Source organism: Cynoglossus semilaevis, unplaced genomic scaffold, assembly GCF_000523025.1.
Source record: "Cynoglossus semilaevis isolate Cse_v1.0 unplaced genomic scaffold, Cse_v1.0 scaffold299, whole genome shotgun sequence".
In the NCBI taxonomy this organism is placed as follows: domain Eukaryota; kingdom Metazoa; phylum Chordata; class Actinopteri; order Pleuronectiformes; family Cynoglossidae; genus Cynoglossus; species Cynoglossus semilaevis.
In genome coordinates, this window is record NW_007585141.1 from 23,166 (window position 1) to 36,925 (window position 13,760).

General features: G+C 38.6%; 1 protein-coding gene across 1 annotated transcript; it reads left to right on the forward strand.

The window, feature by feature from the left end:
* Window positions 1-10,742: 10,742 nt before the first annotated feature.
* LOC103398887 (tubulin beta-4B chain-like) lies at window positions 10,743-13,233 on the forward strand. The gene is made up of 4 exons (XM_008337639.3): window positions 10,743-10,902; window positions 11,549-11,657; window positions 11,731-11,841; window positions 12,020-13,233. The coding sequence occupies exons 1-4, from the start codon at window positions 10,846-10,848 to the stop codon at window positions 13,078-13,080; spliced, it is 1,338 nt and encodes a 445-aa protein (XP_008335861.1). The 5' UTR covers window positions 10,743-10,845; the 3' UTR covers window positions 13,081-13,233.
* The last annotated feature ends 527 nt before the right edge of the window (window positions 13,234-13,760 follow it).

Below are 13,760 nucleotides of genomic sequence, written 5' to 3' on the forward strand. Positions count from 1 at the left end.
TGGCTGGCTGAAATCTCTCTATGTGTGAGTCAGATACTTTGCGTTCTTTTATGGAGCAAATAGGAGGCTTTAGGCTTAACTCGTATTTATTACATAATTGGCAAAATAGACAGTTCCAGAGCTCTGGGTCAGATCTACGCGTCCCTGCCATGAGATGTCAGTTCACGAAGTCTGACCAACTATCTTTCCCTGACCTAGGTTTTTAAGAGTTGTGCATGCAAACGTCTGACTGGATGTCCTTATCCATGTTTTTGGGATTCTGCTTCACTTCTGCTGCTGTTACAGGTGCTCCCGTCGTGAAACTCAACGGTTACCGTGACCATCACTCAGATGTACACACTATCATGATTTATAAAGGACTGTTTTGTTCTCCAAATGCCAGGTTGTTCTAGCCTATATCTTAACAACAGAAAGAATACATATATCTTGTCATGCTACACACAATTGTCACATAATTACTCTGTACATTTCCACTCTTTGTCACACAAATACTCAGTAGTTTTCCTTTCTTGAAGTTTAACATTTATGATGCAATAATTTCATTATTTTATATTATTTCATTATTATTAGTTTATCATAATATTATAATCATAATAATTATTCTGCCCCTGTTTTTTTGTGTGGCCATTACAATAGCTCGGCAGATAGCTAACAGCTCTCAATAAAGAAGCACAAGTTTCCTTTTTGCAGTCTTTACTGAAAGATCAATCTGTAAAACTGAATACACATACAGCACATGTCAGTCATGCCAACATATGTTTATTTATAACATAAAAAAGAGCCATATTAAACTTTAAACTAAAAAACAACTCCGCTAGATCAATGCTAACATGCATGTGAATTCCCGTTATGATGCTAACCATTAGCATACGCGGATCGGCAAACATATAAATGACTATAATATGTCTACAGATATGTAGTTACATATATATATATATATATATACATGTAGTTACACACACACACACACACACACATATATATATATACACAGTTACCCAACATATAAACATGAATATACTCACATTTACAGACTGTGTGAATAAATGAAAAGACGTGTTGTGCTGAGTTGCGGCTGTGATCTCTGTCCAGTTCTGAACCAACTACAGGAACACCACAGGCTCAAACTACTATTACTGCAAGATATCCAGAAATGCAAAATAGAAACCAGAACATCATAATAATAATCATATCTTTACAAGAGCCACCTAGTGACATTAACTGAAGTTATAGTAAATGCTTTGAAATTTAGGAAGAAGATGGATTGAACTCAGTCTTTACCATAACATGGACAACCTGTAACAAAGTTTGACAGGCCAGATTAGAAAGTCCAACGAGTCGTATCCAGCCCACAGGCATTAGTGAGCCCATGTCTGCCTTAGACAAACAGCATAATATAATCTAAACTGTAAAATCTGAAACACATTCTATGAAATGTTTTTAAACATTTACACATTACAGCATGTAAAAAGCTAGAGAAAAAGAAAAAGATAGAGAAGCCAGATTGAGATGGTTTGGACATGTGCAGAGGAGGGACAGTGAATACAGTGGTAGAAGAATGTTAGAGATGGAGCTACCAGCTAGGAGACAAAGAGGAGATATATGGATGCAGTGAGGTTGGACATGCAGATAGTTGGAGCAGAGAACAGGGTGAAATGGAAAACGTTGATTCGCTGTGGCAACCCCCCCGAAAAAAGGGACAAAGCTGGAAGAAAAAGAAGAAGACACATTACAGCATGAAAATCCTTTTCAATTCCATTTGTAGCTGCAATGAGTTGAGTGCTGCTTAGGAGCACTTGGTGTTATTAACCAGTCTTAAATCAATAACACAAATCAGTCTCATTAAAGTTATCTTTAATTATTGTTATCCTACTAATATAGAAATAATGTATTACTTAACTTCAATGAATAAAATAACAACACAGACGAACAGTTTACAAAAATAATCAAATTTATTAACACAACCCTATCACGTTAATTATATTAGTTAATAAATAAACCAAACAAGGCTAAAAAAGTGTGTGTGTGTGTGCGTGCTTGTGCGTGTGTTTACACGAGTAGTCGTGTACGAGAGAGAAGTTTACACGAGTAGTCGTGTGAGAAAGAGAAAGTGAGAGAGATATTGCCTTAGCTACCAAGCAAGCGACTGAGCCCGTGAGGCGTGTTCACATACGCGACTGCGCAGAGGAAGAAGAAGAACTGCGAGGTAGAAGGAACGGCAACAGGAATCACGTGAAGCGTGTAAGTGCTCATGGAGGTGTGAAAGGTGTTGTGTACGCGCACCAAGATGCGCTTAGGTACAATGAAACAGTGCTTGTGATGTTATCAAAGTATATGGGGGAAGGGAGGCGTACCGCGTGGTCTACTCCAGACAAAGGACTTTGTCGGAGTTTTCCTGATCCCAATACTGATAACGTTACAAGTTAACACTGAAATACTGACGGTGTACGAGAGTATAAGACCGAGTCAGGAGGTTAGAAAAGAAGTGCATGCAACAGCCTAGCTATAAAAGCAGCACAGATTTCAGACAACGATGTGCGGTTTCACACGATTACTGTTAGAATGAATCCTGACGCTTCTAAACGTTTAAATAACCGCTTTAGTCGCAGCGCTACGTTACTTGTGTAACTTAATTACCGGTTAACTCAGTTAAGAAAAGTTCGCTCCTAGTGCATTTATCACCGTGGGCAATGGTGTCTACAAAAGCGCATTGGTTCTTCTTCTGGAAGAGCAGATTTCTCTTTTCATCAGAGGTCCCACGGAGTGAAAGTCCTGAACAGAGAGAATAAAACTGAAAATGGGGCTGATCCCCCAATTTAAAGGTTGCGGAGGTCACTGATCGTGACGTATGTGGATTTACCGGAAACAGTGGAATTATGGGAGTTAGAGTCCTCAAAAGTACTGTGGTAGTACCTACACATTTGACATGGAAACCAGTGGGCATTGACGTGCGGTGAGGTTCATGGCAGCTGAGGCACTGACTCCTCTGGAGTTAGATGTACAATTGTAAGAACCGAAAGAATCATCTTATTTCACTATTCTTCCAACAGCATGCATGTGGAGATGCTTCATATCCATCAGCATTCCTCTTTCGATGACACTTACACCAACACAAACATATACACGGGAAGATATTTGTCTTACAAAGAACGTTTCTTTATAGAAATGGACAAAGCACTCTTCTTCTGTCTAACCAATTCATATTTACTCTAAACAAATTAAAGTATAGAGATGAGTGCAACACAATAATCTTGACCTTTAGTAAAAATTTCAGTTATTTTTCAAACTTTAAATTCTGCTGCTTTAATCAAATGTAGTCTATCAAAATGATAAAAACTAGTTTAGGCCAAAAACTAGTTATCAAATACCTATTTTAGGCCAAAAACTAGTTATCAAATACTTTAATTTTTTCTATTTACTCCCTACTACCATTTTTAAAAAACAAAAACTTGAAACCAGTTTCAGCCTTACTTTTACTTACTTGAAGTCCAGGGATTGCATCTACACAAACAACAGATGGTGTAACAACGCTATCCTGGTCTCCAATCATTGTTCCATGGACATTGAGTTTATGATTGTGAAATGCAGACCCATCTACTTGCCCTGGTAATTCAATACTGTCATCATTGCTACCGTGTACATACCACCCATACATGCCAGGATGACATCAGCTTCCTCAATGAGCTCAACAACTTCTAGCCAGCAAGGAAAGCTACCCCCCACCCGACAATCAGGTCCTCAGGCTTGAAACAATTACTGTGCGGAGAGCTCTGAGAAAAGTCCACACACAGAAAGTGGCAGGTCCTGACAACATCCTGGCCCACGTGCTCACTGACATCTCCAACATGTCACTGAACGAGGCCATCATCCCTTCATGCTTCAAGTCAGCCACCATAATTCTAGTGCCATAAAAAGCAACCATCTCGTGCCTTAACAACTTCCACCCTGTTGCACCAACACCACCATCATGAAGTGCTTTGAGCGGGTGGTTAAGGACCACATCGTCTCTGCTTTGAGCATACTGCCCCCATCATTTGACCCGTTCCACTTCATATACGAGCCTAACCGCTCCACTGAGGACACCATCTCTACGAGGGAAACAACACCCACTTAAGGATGCCGTTTCTGGACTTCAGCTCAGCATTCAACTCACGTAAGGATGCTGTTTCTGGACCTACAGAGAGGAGGTATGTCATCTGGTGGACTGGTGTCAGACAAATAACCTGCTCCTGAACATTAACAAGAGATCATCGTTGACTTCAGGAGATCCCAACCCAGCCACACACCGCTACTCATCAATGACACAGCAGTGCAGGTCCTCAGCAGCACCAAGTTCCTGGGGGTGCACATCACAGATGACCTCGGCTGGTCACTACACACCACCTCCCTGGTGAAAAAAACCCAGCAGCGCCTGCACTTCCTGCGACGGATGAGAAGGGCCTCCCTCCCCCCTCGCATCCTCTTCACCTTCTACAGAGGGACTAATAATAATAATAATACAGTATGTGCTGCATTGGGTAACATTTTTACATTCCCTCTGATTTCAGATGTAAATGTAAAGAACAAAGTGCTAAATAAAGTGCTACACTAAACCCTGAGAGAACAGATATATTAACAGGGATTTTCTGTGGAGCCTTAATTAATGTGCTACCACTCTGAACACAGTGATAAGCATGTATTTATAGTGATTCCATGTCTATAGTAATGTGCTACCACTCTAAACACAGTGAGAAGCATGTATTTATAGCAATTTCATGTCTATAGTAATTTGCTACCAAGCTGAATACAATGAGAAGCACGTATTTATAGCAATTTCATGTCTATAGTAATTTGCTACCACTCTGAATACAGTGTGACGCATGTACAGTATATATAGCAAGTTCATGTCTATAGGAATGTTGTACCACTCTGAACACAGTGAGAAGCATGCATTTACAGCGATTTCATGTCTATAGTAATGTGCTACCACCCAGAACACAAATGTCAGATATGGCTATAAATTTCCGCTACGGGTACGAAGAAACTTCAGGTAGTAAAAAACTTTAGACTACGCTATAAATTTCTGCTACCCGCCGATGTACGCATGCACAGTAAACTCGGGTAGAAAATAACTATAGGTAGGAAAAAACTACAGAACACCTTGACATGCTTGATTGTTCCATTTAATTGTTTTGCTTAATGCGCCTTATAACCCGTTGCACCTTTTGTACGAAAATAGACCAGTTCATTGATATTGCGTCTTATACTACGGTGCGCTTCATGGTCTGAAAAATATGGTAATCTTAATCTTAGGAATTATAAAAAACCTTATTCTATTTTTCTAGCAAAATCATTTCCACATCCTGTAATTAGTGGTGGCTGCTGTACTTCACATATGTTAAACCAATCTCTTTCAGAAAGTCGTGTTTACTTTACTTTACCCATCTGTCCCTGATATATTCCTGAGTGTGAAGGTTCCCCCATGGTTTTCCAGTCCTTTATACAACATAGATATCATTTTTCCTTTGTTTTTTTATATATACATGCCTCAATGTCACCAACACTTTATTCAGCTTATGTGAGATATCTCTATGGTAGAACTAGTCCCCCCACCTCCATATAAAAGAGTTATTTTTTCCCATTTCTTAAATTGTGCTTTGGTAATTTCTATTGGCAATGATTAAAACAGACAGAGAATTCTTGGTAATAAGTTCATGCTCTTGATGTTTTCTATTCTGGTGCTAAACTCTAATGTGAGTGTGAACCATCTTTCCATGTCCTTCTGAATGTCATGGTTTAGTGCCATATAATTTGATTAATATAACTTTTGTTAGGTTCTTGGTTCTTCTCTAAGTTACCTCTAAGTATACCACTTTAAATTTAATGTTTTAATAATCTGGGTCGGGGTATAGTTTATAAATATGGTCTGTGTTTTTCTTACATTGAGTTTATAACCTGATCTTCTCTCCTGTTGACACACACATAAACACACAATGACACGATGAACTATAACACAAAAATAGTCATTCTCATAATTGTGGGCTATTCTCAATAATCCAATGTCCCTGTTAGCCGTTCTCCAACAGAGTATTTAGAGAATAAAATGAAAGTAGCCTTTACAATGTTGGGATGAGTGCCATAGCCGTAACTCTAGGTTAAGAACATTTAACAAAAACTCAAATAAAACATGATATCACAACTTTACTTCCTGTGTCTCAGTTGTTTTCCGTATCCTCAGGTCTCCAAAACTCCAATTTTTCCTTTCATGTCCTGTGAAAGCACTCCGTGTGGACCATTCTGACATTATTTATATGGATCCTGTCCTCCAAGTCGGTTACCTTTTTCTTGTAACTTCCTCTGTTCTCTGAGTGTTACTAACACCACTTCGTTAGATGTTAAACGTCTCAAACTCCTCAAAACACACCTGAACATCGTTGACGTTTCTTTTGTGTTACTTCGTCACTGTTCTCTTGTAGTTTCTTATTAACATATTCCTTAAAATTGGCATATTCATGTCTGAAGTTAATAAGAAGAAGTAAGTTTGCTATTTAGTTCACCACTCAACAGAAAGTCTAATCCAGTGTCTTTTGACATCCAAAGCTTTAGGACTGCAAGATGGAATGTTGCCTTAGTTCTATGAATACATAAGAAATTAGGATAAAATGAAAACAGTCCTGAATTTGACCACAAATGGGTCATATCACAAACATGCAACATGCAAAAAACCCCACAATCAGGAGGGCCAAGTATAAACAAAATGCTGAACCCAGAGGTGGAAAGTAACAAATTACATCTACTCACATTACTGTAATTGAGTAGTTCTTATGATTCACTTGAAATTTTTAAGTAGTTTCGGAAAGAGTTTTTTATGTTTTTATTTTAAATACATATCAACTCAAGTATTTTATTTTGCTACAAAAAGAAGAGAACCTGTTAATGAGTAAAACATTTAATGCAGGGAACAACAATCTGCATTAATGGAAAGAGAATTGCATGGGTGTGTGCACACAGATTTCCCACTATTTTAATGTATCCAAAGAACATTGAATAAGAGACAGGCTGGCATTAAAAGACAGCTTCTACTGAACCCAAGATAAAAGTTGTGGAATACCAAGCAGAGAGATCCCTTGGTGCACATGACTGAGCAAAGGAAGTCCTTGGCCATATCTCAGCCAGCTCTTTGTTTTTAAATACAAATGAGGCAATAACTTTATCATGCAATGCAAAATGTTCCTGCCACAGGGCACAGGGCTGTCAGCCTTTTAAACCTTCCACATCAAACCTGCAAAAGCACATGTAAATAGAGCAAATGTGCTTTTTCCTGTGTATCCCAAATGTTATGTTTATTGTTTGGCTAAAACCTTCCTCAGTTGAAAGAAAGACAATTATTTGTCATATATGACACAGCACACTACTGCACACAACGAAATGTGTGACCTCTGCTTTAAGCGCCCGGGGAGCAATGTGAGATCCTTAAAGGAAACTTGCTAGCTGGTGGACTCGAACCTGAAACCTTCCGAACCCAAGTCCGCTTCTTAACCACAATCGGAAATAGAATAGAATAGAATAGAACAGAATTGAATAGAATGCCTTTATTGTCATTATACTTTCAGTACAACGAAATTGTAGCCGTTCCTAATGCAGTGCAAAAAGCAGTCTTAGTGCAAAAAAGAGAAAGAAGGAAGCAAGATAAATTATATACAAAAACTAAATATAAAAGAGTCTAGGTAAAAATATACATGGAAGGAGGTGTAGTGTTGACACATGTATGTTGTCCAGCGGAATGGACTATTGCACGTGATTAAAATTGCACTTATGATAGAGTAATGTGCAGATTATTGTAACAGTGATACATTGGTAACCGGAGAGAGTCTGGTCAGTGCATATGGGAGGTCAGGGTCATTACAGCTTTAGGGAAGAAGTAGTTCTTGAATCTATTTGTCCTTGTTTGAATGCACCTGTAGCGTCTACCAGAGGGCAGCAAGTCAAACAGGTCATAGCCAGGGTGTGAGCTGTCTTTGATGATGGCATTGACTCTGTTGAGGTAGGGAGGTGTAAATATCCATCAGGGAGGGTAGAGGGCAGCCAATGATCCGTTGTGCTGTCTAAACAACTCTCTGCAGCCTTTCCCTGTCTGCAGCAGTGTAGCTGCCATACCATACTGTGAAGCAGTATGTCAACAGGCTCTCAATGGAGGAGCGGTAGAAGGTCAGCAGCAGGTTGGTGTTGAAGTTGTGCTTCCTGAGGACTCTCAGGAAGTGCATGCGCTGCTGAGCCTTCTTGGTGATGGAGGTGATGTTTTCTGACCAGGAGATGTCGGTTGAGATGTGGACACCTAGAAACTTGAATGTTTGGACCCTCTCCACGCGCTCATCGTTGATGTAGAGGGGGCTAGGTCGATGCTGTGCTTCCTGAAGTCAATTATGATCTCTCTGGTCTTCTTGGTGTTTAGAGAGAGGTTGTTCTCCGAAGACCATGCTCTTTTTTTTCTTTTCTTTTTTTAGAATAAAATAATATGAAATGCATGATTTTAACTGTAGTGCCTAATGATATCATCTCAATTCATGTTAAACAGATTAGCTCCTGGATTGTTGTAGCCTGGACTATGAGCTTTGAATGGACAGTGATAGCCCATCAATTGTCCTGCTCTACACCGTATTGTTGATATAAACTTAGTATAAACATGAAATGTATATAGAGTTCTCCATTCTTTCCCATTTCTTGTGTACAAATGTATATGTATGTTTTTCACCTACCAGTAAAGTATGCCATGTATTAAACTATGGGTATACAAATCTGATAGGTAGAGTTGACTTATCGGATTTGTATATTGTGTATCTGACGGGTTGATATTGCTTATATTGTTTTTATGCTTTGTTAGTGTTTAATTAGTATTGTTTAATTAGCTTTTTCATAATTTCAATATGAATCACCATCTATCTGTAATACGTTTTTAAAAAAAAATATATTCATATATATATAATTAATTTATATAGCTGGCTAGCTAGCCATCATATTGTATATCTGGTTGCGTTGATGAAGGCATCACATCCCTTCAAATGTGTGCTTAGTATATGTTTAATACTTATCTGTATATGCCAATAAGGACACAGCAGATGCCCCTAAAGTGGAGGTCCACCACCCATAACCAAGACAGAAGAATTGGCCCCTTCACAGAAGTCCAGCTTACCAATGGCAGAGTTCTTCCTGTGTATCCCAAACGTTATGTTCATTGTTTGGCTAAAACCTTCCAGAGTTCCCTGGGGGAAGTTCCTCAGAACCGGCAACCCCCCACAACACAAGTGCTTATGTAAGCGGTGAGTAAAGCATATTAATGATGATAATTTGTCCAGTGTTGGCTCAGTGACAGCTGTTCATACTATTACCATCAAAATCTATTGGAGATAATTGATTAGTATGAGCATCTTCCCAGACGTTGGTTGGAACTTCCAATTGATTAGTATGATCATCTTCCCAGACGTTGGTTGGAACTTCATATGTCTGAACCATTCTGCTGTGGCCTGTGTACTATGGGAAAATGACATTCAAATTACACACAGGCAGTTTTCTGTAAGAAATTATAATTTAACTATTTGATATTTGGTGTCATCTAGCTCGTGGAGGCCCCAATCGAAGATCCCCCAGAGATAGTAGGTATAATAGTAATGAGTAAAGTAGATTGTTATTCTCTTCATTGTTGTACAAAACAATGTACAAAAGTAATTGGCATTACAGGATGAAGACACCTTGCCATGGAGCAGGTTGTCTTCACGGATTATGTGGCTATAGCATCCAACCCACGTCTCTGTCCAGACGGCTTTGTGAAACTGAAAAGTCGGAGTTTCCTCTAATACAGAATTACCTAACTCTGATTTAGAACTAAGGCCACTTCAAGAAACTGACCTGTTGTGGTTGCGTAAACTCGATCACAGTGGCGCTGTTTGCTGCAATTTACAATGATTTACGGCACTGCCTTTTGGTTATGCCTAAATGCAAATAGGACAAATACTGCAAATGGGCACTTTTTTAGAACTTTATTGCGAGCATATCATGAACAGTATCCAAAATTTTTAAAAAAAAGGAAATGGAAAAATAAAATGAACAGCGAATATAATTGAAATCCAATAGTAGAAATAAATTAAATGTGCAATGCAAGGTGTTATTAGAAACAAAATACAAATTAATGAAAATAGTGCAAAACATACATATATATACATTTTATTGGAAGAGCGCCTTATGTTTCGGAATATAAAATTTGGTTAAGATTATAATGAGGTCATAAAGGAAAAAACATTGCTTTTCTTTTTTTAGAATCTAATGAGGTCATAAAGGAAAAAACATTGTCCAACTTTCTCTCATAATTTGATAAACCATTGACAACATGCATGCTGATCCATCGTTTATGTACGTCCTAATTAAATCGACTAAAGCAGCAACAAGTCATAACAATCAAAAAACAATTATCCCTTAATTGTAAAATAAACATTATCTATGTTATGAACCATAACTTTAATCAAACAATTTAAACATGATCAATTAACTAATTATTTATGCTGTAGTATGACCTTGTTATTGTTAATTTTCCAGTATTGTTAATTTTGCAACTACTCGTACAGAACACGATGTAAGAAATCAGAAACGAAGTCCAGGACTGTGATCGTACTCCATTAAACTGATTGAGATTCTGAGTTTGATTTGATTCGTCATCGATTATGTCTGTTAGAAGTGTTTGCGGATATAGACCAATGAAATTTACTACCGGCGGAACAGGCGGGCCTAAGAAGAGTACAAATAGGTCACTGTACTTTGTCAAGAAACGTTAGCAGTTAGAGCGTTAAAGTTATTGTACATTTCAGCAAATGTAACATGAGGGAAATTGTTCACTTACAGACCGGACAATGCGGTAACCAGATTGGGGCAAAGGTTTGTAACGTTTGATAGCTTTTCATAAATGTAATGTTGGAGTTTTCTTTAAGTAAATGCGCTAATGTCAGAGCGCGTGGTTGTTACGTACGTTGAAGGAAACCGCACCCTGTCAGCAGCCATTGTTTCTCGATTAAATATATTTATATATTGATTGCTCATCTAAATAGTAGGCGCATTTTCTGTGAATTATTTGAAATATCTCGAAACAGTTGCAACTACAATTGTAAACTTCGAACTATTCTGGCTTCTGTACTTATTTTACTGCGAAAAGCTATGTAGTCATAGACTTATACACTTCTTAACTAAACAGTTTTTTGCGTAAATTGTATCAATGTATACTCATGTTGTATTTTTTCACCATATAATGTTAGGTCTTGTGTGTTTTTGGTCTACAAGAAAAGCGATTTTCGTTTTATTTTGCAAATTATTTGGTCGTTTGTGACGTAACGACCTTTTTGAATTCTTAAACGTTTCATCAGCCAATAGCTGGTTAGGATGAGAGCGCATCTTTGTCACATAGATAATATCTACAAATAAAATGCTTTTAATTTTATTAAATGGTTCGTCGATATTCTTAAACGAAAAGAAAAATGTAGGAGACACCAACTGTACTTTAATTGTGTAACTTGTTTTCCTCTTTCAGTTTTGGGAGGTCATTAGTGACGAGCATGGCATTGATCCAACAGGAACTTACCATGGTGACAGTGATCTGCAGCTTGACAGGATCAATGTGTACTACAATGAAGCCACTGGTAAGTTTTGTGATTTGGCTTACTTACTAAAATTGGTTTAAAATGCTTATGTATATCTTCTCTTCTTTTTTAGGTGGGAAATATGTACCCCGTGCTGTGCTGGTTGACCTAGAGCCAGGTACAATGGACTCGGTGCGGTCTGGACCTTTTGGCCAGGTTTTCAGACCAGACAACTTTGTTTTTGGTATGTTTTTCTAAAAAAACATTTTCCACTTAGTCTGTTACTTGTTTTTCTAGATGGTTGTAAGTTAAGGCAGTAGTTTGGTATTTCATAGACTTATACTAATTATACTTTTTTTAATAGTTTGTTTTTAGAAAGGGAATTAATTTGCAATAATACAAAACATGTTGTATTTTAATAGGTCAGAGTGGAGCTGGCAACAATTGGGCCAAAGGACACTACACTGAAGGTGCAGAACTAGTAGACTCTGTCCTTGATGTGGTTAGGAAGGAGGCTGAGAGCTGTGACTGTCTACAAGGTTTCCAGCTCACACACTCGCTAGGTGGTGGTACAGGTTCCGGTATGGGAACTTTGCTTATCAGCAAAATTCGAGAGGAGTATCCTGACCGTATTATGAACACCTTCAGTGTGGTGCCTTCACCCAAGGTGTCAGATACAGTTGTTGAGCCCTACAATGCCACACTGTCAGTCCACCAGCTTGTAGAGAATACAGATGAGACGTACTGCATTGACAACGAAGCCTTGTATGACATTTGCTTTCGTACCCTCAAGCTCACAACCCCATCATATGGTGACCTTAACCATTTGGTCTCTGCCACCATGAGTGGTGTAACCACCTGTCTTAGGTTTCCTGGTCAACTCAATGCTGACCTACGCAAGTTGGCTGTGAACATGGTGCCATTCCCTCGCCTGCATTTCTTTATGCCTGGGTTTGCTCCTCTCACAAGCAGGGGCAGCCAGCAGTATAGGGCTCTCTCTGTTCCAGAACTGACACAGCAGATGTTTGACTCAAAGAATATGATGGCTGCATGTGATCCACGTCATGGCCGTTACCTCACGGTGGCTGCAATCTTCCGTGGCCGGATGTCTATGAAGGAAGTCGATGAGCAGATGCTCAACGTTCAAAACAAAAATAGTAGCTACTTTGTTGAGTGGATCCCCAACAATGTCAAGACTGCAGTCTGTGACATTCCTCCACGTGGTCTCAAGATGGCTGCCACATTTATTGGCAACAGCACAGCCATACAGGAGCTGTTCAAACGCATTTCTGAGCAGTTTACAGCTATGTTCAGACGCAAGGCTTTCCTTCATTGGTACACTGGTGAGGGTATGGATGAAATGGAGTTCACGGAGGCAGAGAGCAACATGAATGACCTGGTGTCTGAATACCAACAATACCAGGATGCCACTGCAGAAGCGGAGGGTGATTTTGAGGAGGAGGAGGCTGAAGAAGACGCCTAAAACAGTCTTTCCGGAAACTTTTTTTTTTTCTTCCAGAAACCTGTCAAGCAAAGTGTTAAAGATTACCCAACTGAGAAAGATCTAACATTGTATTGTACTTTTCAGTGTTTTATGTTGATTTTTGGTTCTGTAATTAAACATTATCAAGTGGCATTTGTGTAAAAGTTGTCAATATTCAAAAAATCAAATGTGTTCTAATGGTTTTAGTTGGGAGAAAGTAGGCTTTTGAATCCACTAATGACACAGCAGTGTGAGTAGGTTGGGTTAGGATCCTTTTTAAAGCATTGCAAGGATACTAAAGATCTGAGAACCTTGATGAAAACATTCAAACGTCCACTTATTTCATGTTGCTCCAGGAAATCTTTGTTAGTAAAGTATATATTAGTATATAGTATTTGCACTGTTACTTTCCCTCTGTGGGAACAACTTTGCAGCATTGTTTGACCTCCAAGGTATGTATCAAAAGTTGTGAAACATCGATATAAAGTTATTGTTGTTCACGCAACTACATTAACCCTTGTGTAATGTTCATATTGTTGTTATTCAGCCAGTGTTTGTGTGTCTGATGGACCTGTTGCATTTTGTGGCTTTTGATGCCTCACAATCACACTATGTTTCATCTTATGTTAAAATACTGAACAGATGTTAACCTTATCCCAATTACAAGCAGTATAAACAAT